Source organism: Podarcis muralis, chromosome 13 (genome assembly GCF_964188315.1).
Source record: "Podarcis muralis chromosome 13, rPodMur119.hap1.1, whole genome shotgun sequence".
Taxonomy (NCBI): domain Eukaryota; kingdom Metazoa; phylum Chordata; class Lepidosauria; order Squamata; family Lacertidae; genus Podarcis; species Podarcis muralis.
The window spans coordinates 7,426,738-7,441,598 of record NC_135667.1 but is presented as its reverse complement, the minus strand read 5'-3'; the positions used below and the strand labels follow the sequence as shown (position 1 = coordinate 7,441,598).

General features: G+C 47.2%; 1 protein-coding gene across 1 annotated transcript; it reads left to right on the top strand.

Moving 5' to 3' along the window:
- The first annotated feature begins 3,751 nt into the window (after positions 1-3,751).
- OXA1L (OXA1L mitochondrial inner membrane insertase) lies at positions 3,752-14,585 on the top strand. Its single transcript, XM_028702018.2, has 10 exons — positions 3,752-3,904; positions 5,992-6,135; positions 6,277-6,466; positions 8,000-8,143; positions 8,443-8,528; positions 8,918-9,082; positions 10,924-11,028; positions 11,819-11,981; positions 12,724-12,804; positions 14,355-14,585. Exons 1-10 carry the CDS (start codon positions 3,815-3,817, stop codon positions 14,456-14,458), a joined length of 1,272 nt encoding a protein of 423 aa, XP_028557851.2. The 5' UTR covers positions 3,752-3,814; the 3' UTR covers positions 14,459-14,585.
- The last annotated feature ends 276 nt before the right edge of the window (positions 14,586-14,861 follow it).

Sequence of the window (14,861 nt, the reverse complement as noted above, 5' to 3'; positions counted from 1 at the left end):
CAATCGCTAGCAGAATCTGGAAGCGGTTGGTCTTTGTACCTCCCCCAGCATAAAAGTCAAGTCACCCCCAATGTTATGTACTGAGTTGAATAGGATTCAAAAGGCAGCAGTCTGATTGGTCCTAGAACAATAGGATTCAGAACGCAGCAGTCTGATTGGTCCTAGAACAATGCAGCAGTATGATTGGTCCGCAGGAGCCACCCAATCCAACTCCAGGTGGAAGTGAATCCGCAACCTGATTGGCCTACAGGAGAATCCCAGAATTAGCCAATCACGTGTGGCCCATTGTGTAAATAATGTATATAAAGCAGATATTTTGAGGAAACTTTCATTCCTCACTACTATGAGCTGAATAAAGAGCATGAAATCCACACTCGACTCCGAGTATATTTCACCCAACCTTTTCCACCCTTCCCTGAACCGAAGCCTACTGCGCAGAATGGGCGCTGGCAGGGGCGTTCTTCCCGCCTCTCCGGTTTGCTCAGGCTCGGTGTTGAGGCTTTCCCTAGCATTCCCTGGTCCCTGCACCTCTTCTGCACTGGAGGTGGGGCTTTCCTCCTCGCCGGAGGAAGAACTGCTTCGCAATATTTTCAAATGCTCCCTATAACACAACTGCCCTTCCATCTCTCGCCTCTGAGTTGATGGCAGTTCCCTGACATTGGGACATAAGCATATTGGTTCAAGATAGGAAACTGAGAGCAGTTTCTGATATGCAGGTGTGGCCTCTCTCTGAAGGACATCACACACAAAAATAGAAAAGTCTATTTCGTTCATTTTTTAAGAAGTTAAATTGTGCTACAGTGGGTAAGCTATAGCACACCTTCCAGTGTCCCTGGAACTGGCAAAAAAACCAGCAAAAAAGTGGAACTATTTGCCACAATTTTTTTCAGCAATTTAGCTGAGATGTCTGCGTGGCAGGGGGTTGGACTAGATGACCCCTGGGTCCCTTCCAACTCCATCGTTCTATCATTCCATGAGTCTTCAATATAGAGAAAGAGGACTTAAGAAAATGGTGGGGGCTGAATCAGGCCCATTTGGTATAACAACCTGTTCTCCACGTGGCCAACCAAATGCCCCACAAGCACTACCTGAGTGCAACAGCCTGAGATGCAAATTAACATGGTTTGATTTTAAGACACTTGTAAAGGTAAAGGGACCCCTGACCGTTAGGTCCAGTCACGACGACTCAGGGGTTGCGGTGCTCATCTCGCTTTATTGGCCGAGGGAGCCGGCATACAGCTTCCTGGTCATGTGGCCAGCATGAAGAAGCCGCTTCTGGCGAACCAGAGCAGTGCACGGAAATGCCGTTTACCTTCCCTCTGGAGTGGTACCTATTTATCTACTTGCACTTTGACATGCTTTAGAACTGCTAGGTTGGCAGGAGCAGGGACCGAGCAACAGGAGCTCACCCCGTTGCAGGGATTCGAACCGCCGACCTTCCAATCAGCAAGCCCTAGGCTCAGTGGTTTAGACCACAGCACCACCCGCTTTTTAAGACACTTGTAGTAAGTGGTTAAGTCCACATGAGGGCAGTAGGAGGCTTTTTACAGATAGACTGACTTGTGCACAAACATCCATACACACAGAAGAGGAGGTGGAGTCAAGTTAAGGGTGGGAGATGGGGTTGGGAGTTCACAGATAAGAGTTAAGAAAAATTAAAGGCTAATGTAATTATATTTAAAAATCAAAAGTTGTGGCAGTGATTCAAGTTAGAGTGTGAGATAAAAGACAAGACAGAAAAGAAAAGGGAAAGAAAAAGAAAAAGAAAAGAGAGAAGAAGAAAGAGGGGAAAGTCCTTTTGAAAATTGGTGGGGGAATAAATTATTATTATTATTATTATTATTATTATTATTATTATTATTATTATTATTATTATTATTAGAATTTATATACCGCCCTATACCCAGAGGTCTCAGGGCAGTTGTCACAGAACAAAATCAAAATATAAAACCATAAAATATAAAATAAAAATAAAAACTACCCAATAACCCACCCTCCTATATGCATATAAATATACTGTTTAGTATTCTTGTTTGTTTGTTTGTTTGTTTGTTTATTCAGAAAAGACAAGGGGGGGACCATAATAGTAAGTAAATAGGAAAAAAGGGGGAAGGAGGGGATGGAGAAGTAGATACTAAAAACAAAAGCAAAAAAAATCAAAAATTCAAAATGTTGAAGTGGTGAGATCTAAAAGATAAAATAGGGATGAAATGGGCAAAGAAAAAAAGAAGTAAAGTTAAGTAAGATTCTTTAATGAGAATTTTTAAAAAGATTAAGTGAATAAATGGGTAGTAATAATAATAATAATAATAATAATAATAATAATGAAAAATGAGTAAGAAGTGAATAAAAAATGGATGCATAATGATTCATAATATATTAATAAGAAAAAGGGGGGTTGTGTATATAACTAAAGAAGAAGGGGGTGAGATTGTTTTTAAAGGGAACAAGAAAAAGGGGCAGCTTTAATTCTGCTGTGGGGCCCCCGGGACTTGGATGTCAGGTCCCTAAGTCTAAAAGAGGGGGTGTTTTTCTATGTCCATCTTTTCCCATCTCTGCAGAATAGGACAACAAGGTTTTAGAAAACTGGATAAAAGTGTCAAGAGCAAAGGGGCTCCTCCAGACCTTGCTCTCTGCTGCCCTCCTGTGACCTTTCTGATGAATGCACCCGGTTCCTCAATGGAATTTGTTCCAGCTCAGCACTGCTGTTAACAAGTAATGCTATTAGCAAATACAGTATGAGGTCTTTTCCAGTGCATCCCTGTGAAATCATCATCGGACCTGGGATTACAGTGGGCAATAAACTGAAATGATAATAATAATCATAATAACAACAGTGTGATTTTGTAAAACGTAAATTTAACACGAGGTTTTATGAAATGTATTTCTTTTGAGACTGCAGGTTTTATTTCTATTTTGATCAGTCTGACGTCAACTTGTTTTTAACTTTTTTATTGGTATTTGAATTGAATATTGTTTTGTGTAAACTGCTTAAATGTGTGCGCGCGTATTTAAATTAAGCGTTATGGAATTATTGTGAAAATAAAGTAAAATTAAACACGTGCTAAACTTGACCAAGCTCTGTACCAATCAGCGAAGATAGTTTTTTTTAAAAAAATCTCCCAAAACGGTTCTCTGCGATAAATGACGCCACTGCCCAAAGTAAGCATGGCCGCGCTTCCTCTTTTCCCACATCGCCCATAACCAACATGGCCGCGCTTCCTCTCTTCCCATACCGCCCAAAACCAACATGGCCGCGCTTCCTCTTTTCCCACATCGCCCATAACCAACATGGCCGCGCTTCCTCTTTTCCCACATCGCCCATAACCAACATGGCCGCGCTTCCTCTTTTCCCACATCGCCCATAACCAACATGGCCGCGCTTCCTCTTTCCCCACATCGCCCATAACCAACATGGCCGCGCTTCCGCTTTTTCTATATTGCCCGGAACCAACATGGCCGCATCAGCAACCCCGCCTCTCTCCCACTGCTAAATTGAAGAACAGCCCCAGCCCACTTTGCTCTAGTCCCCCCTTTTTTAACATAGCCGGGAAAAGAATCGACTGGCGCCTCCCTTTCAGCGGTTACATGCCTTTCCCCCACACACGCCTGCGCCCGAAACAAAAAAAAAAAGGAACTTCAGGGTCTCGAGAGGAGAATTGCCCTCACTCAAGATGTCGACCCTTCGCGCTAAGTCGAAGGGTTTCTGTTTGCCCTTAACAAAGATGGCAGCCTTGCGCGGGCGTCACGCGTCGGACCCCTCAGTCCTCGCGAGAGCTGCGCGTGACGCGACCGGGGGTGGGACCGAGGAGCGATGGCGGCTTCCGCAGCGGCGTTCGGGAGAGCGTGGAGCCGGTCTGGGCTGCCGGGGAAGATGCCCCTCGCGGGGAGCCTCCGTAGGCAGGTGGGTGATGCAGGGAAGCGGGCGCTACGCCTCTGCGGCGCTGCCCTGGCCTCGGGGTCATGACCTTGCGGGTTGGAAGAAGACCTTTTCTGGGGGGGGGGGATTGAGGTCTTCCTTGGGTCCCCGGATGTTGGTGGACTACAACTCCCATCACCCCTAGCGAGCACGACCAGTAGTCGGGGATGGTGGGAATTGCAGTCTCACAACACCTGGGGACCCGAGGTTGAGAGAGAGGCAGGTGTAAAGAGTCTTTGGCTGCTAGGAGGACAAAGCCAAAAGCCTTCAGGGCAGCTTGGAGAGATCTCAGTGAATGTACTCCCATCGGCTTAACAACAATCTTTGAATGGCTGTCATTGAAACTGCTCCCCTGAGGAATAGCCCCACTGATCCTTTGCGACCAGTTCCAGTCAGGCTGGCAGACAGCAGTCCTGAACACCCTTCAGAAACTGGGTTTTGCCCCTCAAGCCCTTCTAAGTCTGAGCTTGGCCCAAGCAAAAGCTATGGTTAGGCAAAGAATTATAGATACTGAGAGACAACAGGACTGCTTAAGGTGCCCCGACTACAAAATTGTAGAAACCGAGAGATATATAGCTGCACCGGCAGCATATCTCTTTTTTCTTGTATCCAAAAATGCAAGAAGGGCTTTTACACTTGCCAGAAGCTCGGCTCTGCCCTCGCTGGTCTTGGAAGGATCCTTTTAAAAAGTCCCATATGACCAGAGAATATAGAAAGCTCCAAACACGTATTTTTTTAGATGTTCCTTTTACAATGAGGCACGTAGAGAAACCATTGACCCCCTCTGGTGAGGCTTGCTGACCTCCCGGTAAAGCAAAAATTCGATCTTCCTCTATTAGGCAAAGATCATAAGACGACCCGGACGGTCACCAGATCCTGCGCACAGATCTGTAGGCACAGACCATCCCCCGATTCAAACTAGTTTGTTAAGAACATTCCCAAACTCTGATCCACGGGAGACTCTGGGTCATTTCTCTATGGCTGTCTATCTTAAAATTTTTATGTTTTATATGCCTACCGCATTTTTAAATTTAAAATCCATTGTTGTATATTGTTTTAAATGTTTGTTTTGCTTTTGGGATTGTAGTTCTATTTGTGTTTCACGAGCTGGTCTCCGACCGTAATAATAAATACTGTTCTACTAACAGTCTGAACAATTGCTGTATTTAATAAACATTTACCATATGATATAAAGGGGGGGCGGTATTCAAACATGCCAGAGCTTCCTTAGCAGATGTATGGGGAAATGGCATGGATTATGTGGCGCTATATTGATGGAGGGGTTTTGTGCAGCCTCTTCTTTCCTCCTTTTTAGCTCATTTCATACGTTTGTATTCCTTCTATGAATCGCAAGACGCGCTAGTCTTTTATTTGTTTCGTAAAACCTACACAACCGCTTGTTTTTAACAAAGAAAACCTCAAAGCAGTTTACAAATGTACAACTGTGCTATAAAACATACAAAAGTTAAAATGCTGGGGGGAGGAATTAAAAGTTATTCAACTTTGTAAGCACCTGGGTAGGTTTTATCTGTATGTATATTATTTACATCTGCTGTCTATCAAAATATGATTCACCCTTTCTGCCCTATCGTGTTTTATTGCTTTCTAAACTCTGTCCAGAATTAATAGATTATTAATATATGTGCGTGTGTGTAGATAGAAGAAACAGTTATAAAATTATATAAATATACATATTAAGTGTGCACAGTGGCATACTTGTTTCTCCCATGTTCCCCAGTTTATTCTCAACAACCCTGTGAAGTAGGTTAGAATGAGAGACTGGTTGCCCAAAGTTGCCCCATCCTCCACCCGACCCAAAATAATTTTTTAACTTCAAACTATGAATACATCCTGCTCCCTAAAACTTGCACAAGAGAGAAAATGGTTTTACAACTGAATTTTGATTCCCTGTAAATTTAAAGTGGTTCCCCCACAAAAAAAACTGGAATCAGACGGCGTTGACAACAGATCTGAGCAATTTGTTCTCCACAAGTTCCTGTATATCACACAAGTAGTCATCTTCCTAGCAAGTGCCATTGTCAGGATGCTGATTCTCAAAACTTGCCTTCCAGATCCACAGAACGTCTGTCCCATTCACGTGGCTCAGAGTTAAATCTCCTTTTGCCCCTCACCCGCGTCCTCAAAACGGCTGCCACATTCTCCTGTTGAGGCCGACAAACAGATGTCAAAGCACAGCAGCTGCTGCTGGCACACAGGTAAGAGCAGCGTGGCTGTGAAATTTGGAAGGTGACGGTGGAGGGTTGCAAATGAAGTAGCGAAGAGAACCTAGCAGTTGGGAGCTGAGAGCGTTGAGATTAATCAATGCTAACTTACTTTCCTGCCTCTTCCTTCTTCAGGTTCTTCAGCCTGTATCCTCCCCGCCACTAGAGGGCGCTCTCTCTGCAGGGGACCTTGCCCAGGCTGTCCAAGAGCAGAGTTTTGCAGAGCTGGGCCTGGGGTCCCACACCCCGGTGGGTCTGATCCAGAGCTTCTTGGAGTCCCTCCACGTGGATATAGGGCTGCCGTGGTGGGGAGCCATCGTGGCAGGTGAAGGGGCCTGCTGTATTTGGGAAGCGGGTGGAGATTTAGATGTACCTTTGGGCTGACAGAGAGCGTCATCAGAGTGGGCTCCGTGGCTTGGGGGACGCTGCTGCCGGGAGGGGCTAGAGCTTCGCAATAGAGTCTGAGCTTAGCACTTGGCGGGTTACATGCTCTTGCCAAAAATTGTGCACAGCCCAGAGAGAGACATGAGGCAATACACACCCTCCCCAAACACAAACTTTGTACCTCAAGCTCAGTTCCCTAGCCTAGAGCATCTCTTGTTAATACGACGAGGTCACTGCTGCTGATGAGAGAGAAGCATCTCTGCCAAAGATCCTGGGGAGCTGCTTTGCAGTGGAACCTTGGTTCCCAAACTTAATCCATTCTGGGAGTCCGTTCAACTCCCGAAACAGTTCTGGAAATAAGGCGCAGCTTCCAATCAGAAGCCACGCCGGATGTTCAGCTTCCAAAGAACGTTCGTAAACCAGAACAATCACTTCCAGTTTTCAATCGTTCGGGAGTCAGAACGTTCTGGCTCCCAAGGCGTTCACGAGCCGAGGTTCCACCATATTGGGCTGGATAGACAAATAGCCAGATGCAGTGCTAAGCCAGCATCCTCTGCTCTTTCCCCGCTGTGACTCGGCCTTACAGAGAAGGAACACAGCAGGAATCGTGCAACCCGTTCTCTGAGACGGATACCGCAGCCGAACTTTGGGCACTGGGGCCAAATTCAGCTTTCCAGGCTTCTCTCTGCACCCCTCAGAACTCCTTCCCCAAAGCCCGTACAACCTCACCTGCCCTGCTCTACATTTTCTCTCGTTCTTTGGCTTGACTGGAATGTGTCCTCTAGCTCGCTTGGAGAGATGTAACATAGAAAACCTCTGGGTTTAATAAGGCAGGCTAGTAACCAAAATGTGTGGTCCCCTAATGATCACCACTACTGCCTTGTGGGTAAATGATGCCTCCAGCCTCTGCAGGAGAAGTTTGCCCGCCTACCCTTTTTGCGCAAGCCTCCAAACAGAAGTTGTTGTTTAGTCGTTTAGTTGTGTCTGACTCTTCGTGACCCCCTGGACCAGAGCACGCCAGGCACTCCTGTCTTCCACTGCCTCCCGCAGTTTGGTCAGACTCATGCTGGTAGCTTCGAGAACACTGTCCCACCATCTCGTCCTCTGTCGTCCCCTTCTCCTTGTGCCCTCCATCTTGCCCAACATCAGGGTCTTTTCCAGGGAGTCTTCTCTTCTCATGAGGTGGCCAAAGTACTGGAGCCTCAGCTTCAGGATCTGTCCTTCCAGTGAGCACTCAGGGCTGATTTCCTTCAGAATGGATAGGTTTGATCTTCTTGCAGTCCATGGGACTCTCAAGACTCTCCTCCAGCACCATAATTCAAAAGCATCAATTCTTCAGCGACCAGCCCAAACAGAAGTACCCAGGTGCATTCTGAGTAAGGTAGTGATTTCTGGCATTCCATTGTGGGTAACATCGCAGCCATTGCACTTGAGAGTAACGGGTATCCTCCTCTCTCCCCACCAAACTCCTCAGGGACGATTGTGGCCCGTTGCGTGGTTTTCCCGCTCATCGTGAAGGGCCAGAGGGAGGCAGTGAAGCTCAACAACCACATGCCACAGATTTCACAGCTGACCACCCGCATGAACGAGGCCAAGCGCTCGGGGAACAAATTTGAGTGTGAGTATGGGGCAAAGTGCAGGGCTCTGGGGAAAAGGAGCACAGCTGGGGTTGCAAACAAACCACATTGGAAAAGACCACGTTGAATGAATCAAGGAGGTGGTGCTTGGGTTGCTAGGAGGAGACAGGGCTGGGGAGTGGACAGGGCTGGGGAGTGGAGCTCTCAAGGAATAGGGTTGCCCACATTATGTCAGTAGGTGGGACCTGATCTGTAGGGGAGGGCAAGGGCTTGTAGAAGGAGATTGTGGGCGATAATCTCCTTTGCCTTCCCCGCAAATCATTCCGCTTTTCTCCCACAGTTGCCAAAGCTTATACGGACCTGAACCTCTACCAGAAAACCCACGATGTCAACCCGCTACGAGGATTTCTTGTTCCCCTGGTCCAAGTGAGTCTCTGCCCCACTGCTAGGCCAGCTTGTTTTTGTTCTATTTTTACGAACTTACATCCTGCCCTTTCCCTGTAGGCTTCAGGGCAAGTCACAGCAATTAATGCAAGCTACCAGATACGAAAGTCAGTTGAAAGAAGCTTCCCACCCCAAATGTCACATCTGATTTTGTTCGTTTACTTATCACTCACTGTATTTGTTTGCCACTTTTTACACCGGGGTGCCCTGAAGCGATTCGTGCGACGCAAATAGAAATTACGGGGGGGGGGGCCATGAAAGCGTCAATAAATATAAATATTTAAATTGTGTGTGTGGTGTATGAATATTACTCCCAGTTCTGCCTCCTCCCCTTCTCACACTCATCCTCTCTCCCCTTCTCTCTCTCTCAGGCACCCATTTTCATCTCGTTCTTCATTGCCCTGCGCAAAATGGCGGAGCTCCCTGTGCCCAGCCTTCAAACTGGGGGTCTGTGGTGGTTCTCAGATCTCACGGCTGCCGATCCCTACTATGTCTTGCCCCTGACAGTAACCGTCACCATGTGGGCCATCTTGGAAGTAAGTCTTTGGGTCCCTCCCTTTTGTTACTGCATTCATGGATACAGTGGATTTTGACTGGGAAGGTGGAGGCAGCTGCCTGCTCACATGTAACATCGCATTGCTGTCAAATTTGGCTCATGTGGCCAATCTGGGTTAAGAATCTGGCCTATGGAGCCGATAAGGTTCTCTACCGCTGGTGTAGAGGAAGTAAGTTAGGGAGACCCTTCTTCTCCCTCTCCATAATGCTTGAAGTCATGGGCATACAACAAAGCTGAACATTTGAACCTCTAATTCTGGAAGCTTCCTAGGAGAGTTGCTCCAGAGGAAGAACTGTGAGGGGAGAGACTTTCTGTTCCTCATCAGGCAATGGCTTTTCCACCTGCCTTGCCCCACCCAGCCTTTCCCAGACTATGAGGCGTTCAGGGATATATTTTTAAAAAAAATTGCTTTACAAGTTGTGCTTCGTTGTTTCTCAATCAGATCCTTTTGTGTGGTTTTCTGGTATTTTATGCGTTGTGATTTGCTGTTATTTTTATTGATTATAGATTGGTAATTCTTTATTGTGGTTGAACTGTTTGATTAATTTGCTGATGTTTAATTTTGCTGCTTACTATTAGGTTCTGATGAGATTGTTGAATTTTGCTTTGTTTGATATAAGTGGTTTATTTTAAAGTTATTGTGACTTTTATATTGGATCAGATTGTTACTGTTACTGTTTGATGTTTTATTATGTTTTTATGTCTTGGAAGCTGCCCACAGTGGCTTAGGCAACCCAGTCAGATGGGCAGGATATAAATGAATTATTATTATTATTATTATTATTATTATTATTATTATTATTATTATAGAAAGGAAAGTGTTTTTTTCCAAACAGTGCCTAGTTAGGCATTGGATCCTGCAAGAGGCAATGACAGGGGGATTAAGAGAGGTTTGTGGAGAACAAACCTCTCTGTGGGTACTAGCTCCTATGCTGTGGGGGCAGAAGGTGTGGGGAAGGCAACTGAATTAGTGGATCAATGAAGAAATTTGAGATGTGTGCATATCACAAAACAAATAGGAAATAAAGAGACCAGAGGCCTCATGGGCTCTGAAACAGAGCTTAGACAGGACCAGATGTGTGAATTAGTTTGGTGCCCCTAATATTATGGGTCTATATTAGACAGGGGTAGCGACAAAAACCATTTTCAGTTGTTTACAAGATAGTAACCACAATGAGGGCCCTGCTGACAGGCCCGGCACCAGCACCCAGAGGACAACCACAGCTGATGCCAGCCTCCCAGAAAAGTTAGCCAGCATATTATTTTTATTATTCCTTAGCTTATAGTCTGCTCCTTCATGCAAGAACCTGTGGGGAAACGGCTTGCCGATGTAAACTGTGTTATTTTAACTGTTGTTAGCCGCTCTGAGCCTGGCTTCGGCTGGGGAGGGCAGTATATAAATAAAAATTATTATTATTATTATTATTATTATTATTATTATTCCTGACGCTAGCATGAGAAGAGAATAGATCAGTGTTTCTCTGGTCTGTCCCTAAAGCTCCAAAATTGTCCCACCCAAAGGAGATCGTGAGGAGAAAGTGGAACGTTCGAAATTTGCTTTATCCCAAAATAAATTGGGGGGTGGGGCCTAGATAATAAGGCTGCAGTCAACCTCCTAAAGCCAGTTGTTGGAGGGATGGGATCAACTGCCAAGGGCGTGAGGCTGTGGCTACCTTTGGATCTTGTCCATCGCTAGAAATTTTCCCCACCCCCACAAATTTCAAAATTCCTGCTTGGCAGAAAACCTCATGTAGGAAAGGACAACGCAGTGAAAAATGGGGGAAATGGCAGGAGTGTTAACAGTGTCCACCTTCTCTGCAGCTAGGAGCAGAATCTGGAGTGTCGAACCCGAACCTCCACCTTATGAAAACCGTTTTCCGGGTGATGCCGCTCGCTATCCTGCCTCTCACAATCTCCTTCCCGACGGTGAGCTGCCGCCGCAGGCAGATTGCGATTGCTTTTTATGTATTTCCTACGAAACTTCTCGTGGCCGGTTCTGACTTGCCCTGCACAAACCCATGTTCCTTTGTCTCAGCCTTGGCCCCCGTTTGATTCAGAAACCTGCAGGGAGTACTCTGTCCTCCAGATGTTGCCGAACTACAACTCCCATCATTCTTTGCCATCGGCTATGCTTGCTTGGGCGGGATGCAGGTGGCGCTGTGGGTTAAACCACAGAGCCTAGGACTTGCCGATCAGAAGGTTGGCGGTTCGAATCCCCACGACGGACTGAGCTCCCGTTGCTCAGTCCCTGCTCCTGCCAACCTAGGAGTTCGAAAGCACGTCAAAGTGCAAGTAGTTAAATAGGTACCACTCCGGCGGGAAGGTAAATGGCGTTTCCGTGCGCTACTCTGGTTCGCCAGAAGCGGCTTAGTCCTGCTGGCCACATGACCCAGAAGCTGTACGCCGGCTCCCTCAGCCAATAAAGCAAGATGAGTGCCGCAACCCCAGAGTCGGTCATGACTGGACCTAAGGGTCAGGGGTCCCTTTACCTTTACTTATGCTTGCTTGGGCAGATGGGAGCTGTGGGGGACTTTCCTGAACTTTTATCACCTGGAGGGGGACCCAAAACGCCTTTTCCTGTGGGGCTGCTGTTCCCACTTCCTCCCCGCTGACCCCCAATTCTCCAGCACCTCTCATGCCACAGGGCAGCTGTCCTGTTGCAACAGGGTGGGCCAAGGAAAGGGGTCTTTGATTCTCTCTCTTTCCCTCCCTGCAGGCTGTTTTCACCTACTGGCTGACATCCAACCTCTTCTCGCTGGTACAAGTGGCCTTTCTGCGGCTGCCTGCAGTTCGCGCCCGGCTTGGCATCCCTGAGCGGGTTCAACACGACCCCAGCGTCCTGCCTGCTCAGGGAGGCTTCATAAAGAACTTCAAGAAAGGTGATTAAGGCAGCACGTTGTTTGAGATGCAGTAAGCATAGTGTTGTTTTTTAAAATGCACGTTTTTACAATGTCCTACAGTTAATAGGTTTGGGGAGAAAGGAGCAGATTACATCAAAATGACTATGCTGGAAAAATTAAAAATTTTCAGAGGAAAATGTTTTTTTGAACTACATACGGAGTTTGATAACTGGGGAAAATAAATGGTCATTGCCCTGTAGTAGGTTAAAAATAAACATATATGGATTTGGATGGTAATCATACCTATACAGTCGTACCTTGCTTTTCGAACACCTTAGTTCTTGAACATTTTGGCTCCCAAACGGTGCAAACCCGGAAGTGGCTGTTTCGGTTTGCAAACTACTTTGGACGGGGCTCCCGCAGCTTCCGATTGGCTGCAGGAGCTTGCTGCAGCCAATCAGAAGCCGCGCTTTGGCTTCCGAACATTTTGGAAGTCGAACGCACTTCTGGAACGGATTCCATTTGACTTCCAAGGCACAACTGTATATTAGATAAGTATACAGATAACTGTAATTGTTAGCTCTTATAATGATATAGTATACCCTTTTTTCCGCTTTTTATTTTCACTTAAAAACAGAAAGAGACAGAAAGCTGACTTGGGAGGAGCAGGGTAGCCAAAGGCTGCTGCAGTGCAAGGGAGGGGATAAGGGCTTCTCAAAGGCTCCAGCTCCTATGGGGTTAACTCACTTGTGTCTCCACATGCCCCCCCCCCTTTTTCCAGGCTGGAAAAATGCACAGATGGCTCAGCAGCTGGAAGAGAGGGAGCGGCGCATCAAAAACCACCTGAATTTGGCAGCTAAGGGTAAGCCTCCTGCACCCCCTCGCCCTCACTTGCCGCCATCCACAGCCGCTAGGCCTGTGTGCCATCCTTTTCCTGCAGGAAGCAGGGGATCCTGGGATGGGTTGCTCCTTCCACTTGCTCTGCAATGTGCAAATCAGAGGCCACCACCTTTCCCAGTTCTCTGCTGTCATCTCGTCGCTTGAGAAGAGGCACTTATCTCAGGGCGGCCCTCCTGGCCCTTTCTGCAGGTCCTCGACTGTTTCGATACGTCTCCTATTCATAAGTTAGCGGTTCTTCGCCTTCATCTCATTGACGTTCATTTCACTCGGGCCTCTGCAGTTGTGTTAGCAATTGTGGGAAGGTTGGCCTCCCACACAAGGAAGTGACATATAATTTGAATATTGACCTGCCAAGTGGAGCAAGGGGAGGGGACGGCTCGTTCCAAGGTCGCCCCAACCCCCATTCCCTGCAGAAAATGGGCCTTCACGACAGGTCCAGGGTAACATTCTGTGTGCTGCCAGCATGGCGTCCACAGGAATATTTCCTGGGGTGAGGGGCACGTTCTCCCAGTGGGAAAATAAAAACACTGAAAGGGGATGGTGGAATGAGTAGGCCGATCTATAACTAAAAAAATGAGGAAAGCGCCTGTACATTTTGTTTGAGGTATCAATGCTAGAAGCTCAGAAAGAAAAGAAAAGAAAAGAAAAGAGGAAAGGAAAAAGAAATCCGGTGTGCTAAGAACCTCTTTTTTGCCATCAGAATACGTTTCACATATTACACGTGGGCTTTCTGATCCTACATAATGTAATTCTGCCCCCCACATCTTAAAAACATGGTACTGTAGGGCAGGAGGGGGGGGCGTACAGAAAGGGCAGCCAAAATAATTTGGGGAGTGAGACTGACCGCTTCATCTGAACCCCCTTCCCTCTTAGAAAAGCCTGCAGTATTTGTGGCTTTTCAGCTGAGCAAAATGGCAACTTAAGATATGAGCAAGGAGGCGTGATCGAGGTTTGCAGAATTATGGGTTGGGGAGAGGAAGTTTCTCTCTCACACAATAATAGAAACTCGGGATAGACCAGTGAAACTGACTTTGTGGTAGCTTCAGGACAGGCAGAAGAACTCGTAGCACATGATTAGCTTATGGAACTCACTGCCACAAGATGCGTTGTGGGCTAGTAGCTAAGACAGGGGCTGGGGCATCTGTGCCCCACCAGGTCAGAGTGGGCTCCTCATTCCATACTGTCAGTCATTCTGTCTTGGGATGGTAGGACTTGGGGGAGGGCTTCAGGTTGCTCACCGCTTTGGTCCATCCTTCAGGTTCAGACTCAGGATGCCACTGTATCCTGTTAGGGAACATGAGCAGGGAGGGGCATGGCCTATTTGTGGGACTCCCACATGTGTGAGGTTGGCCAATGGGGTGACAGGCTGGGTAGACAGTTGTTCTGATTATTCAGCCCGGCTCTGCTTGTGTTTATTCTGTTCTCGACACAGTTCTCTGGTGGGGGCTGACAAGTCTCCTTGCCCGCTTTGCGGAAACAAACTAACAAAGCGTGGGCTTCTCTTCCACTCAGGGCCGCTGCGCCAGACCTTTTCCCACAACCCTTTGGAGCAGCACCAGCCGGGTCCTGCAAAGCCGCCGCCACGAAAGAGACCCTGGGAGGACACGTTAGGCTGAGCGGCAAGCGACACCAAACCAAAAGACTTTGCACAGGGAAAAGAGCCTCCTTCCCCTTCCCGCCTCCCCACCCCTGGTCCACGCCTCTTGTTTTCTGAGATTAGGTAATAAAAGGATGTGGAACTTCCTCCTCCCACGTTTGGTGCTTCCCAGATTTTTCTCCCCGACTCACTTTTTCTCCAGCAAAGTTTCCACACGGGGAATGTAGACAAACAGAACCTGCAGGAGTTGTAAGCCTCTGAATTTGGGATGGAGGAACCCTCCAGATGACGTTAAACTCCTGCTTCCAGCAGCCCCCGGGTTAAAGGTCAGGAATGATGGGAGTTGTAGTTTCAAAACATCAGGTGGGACATGGGTTCCCTATCCTTTTTCTAGATACTGGAAGTGTGGGCTGCGAGAATGG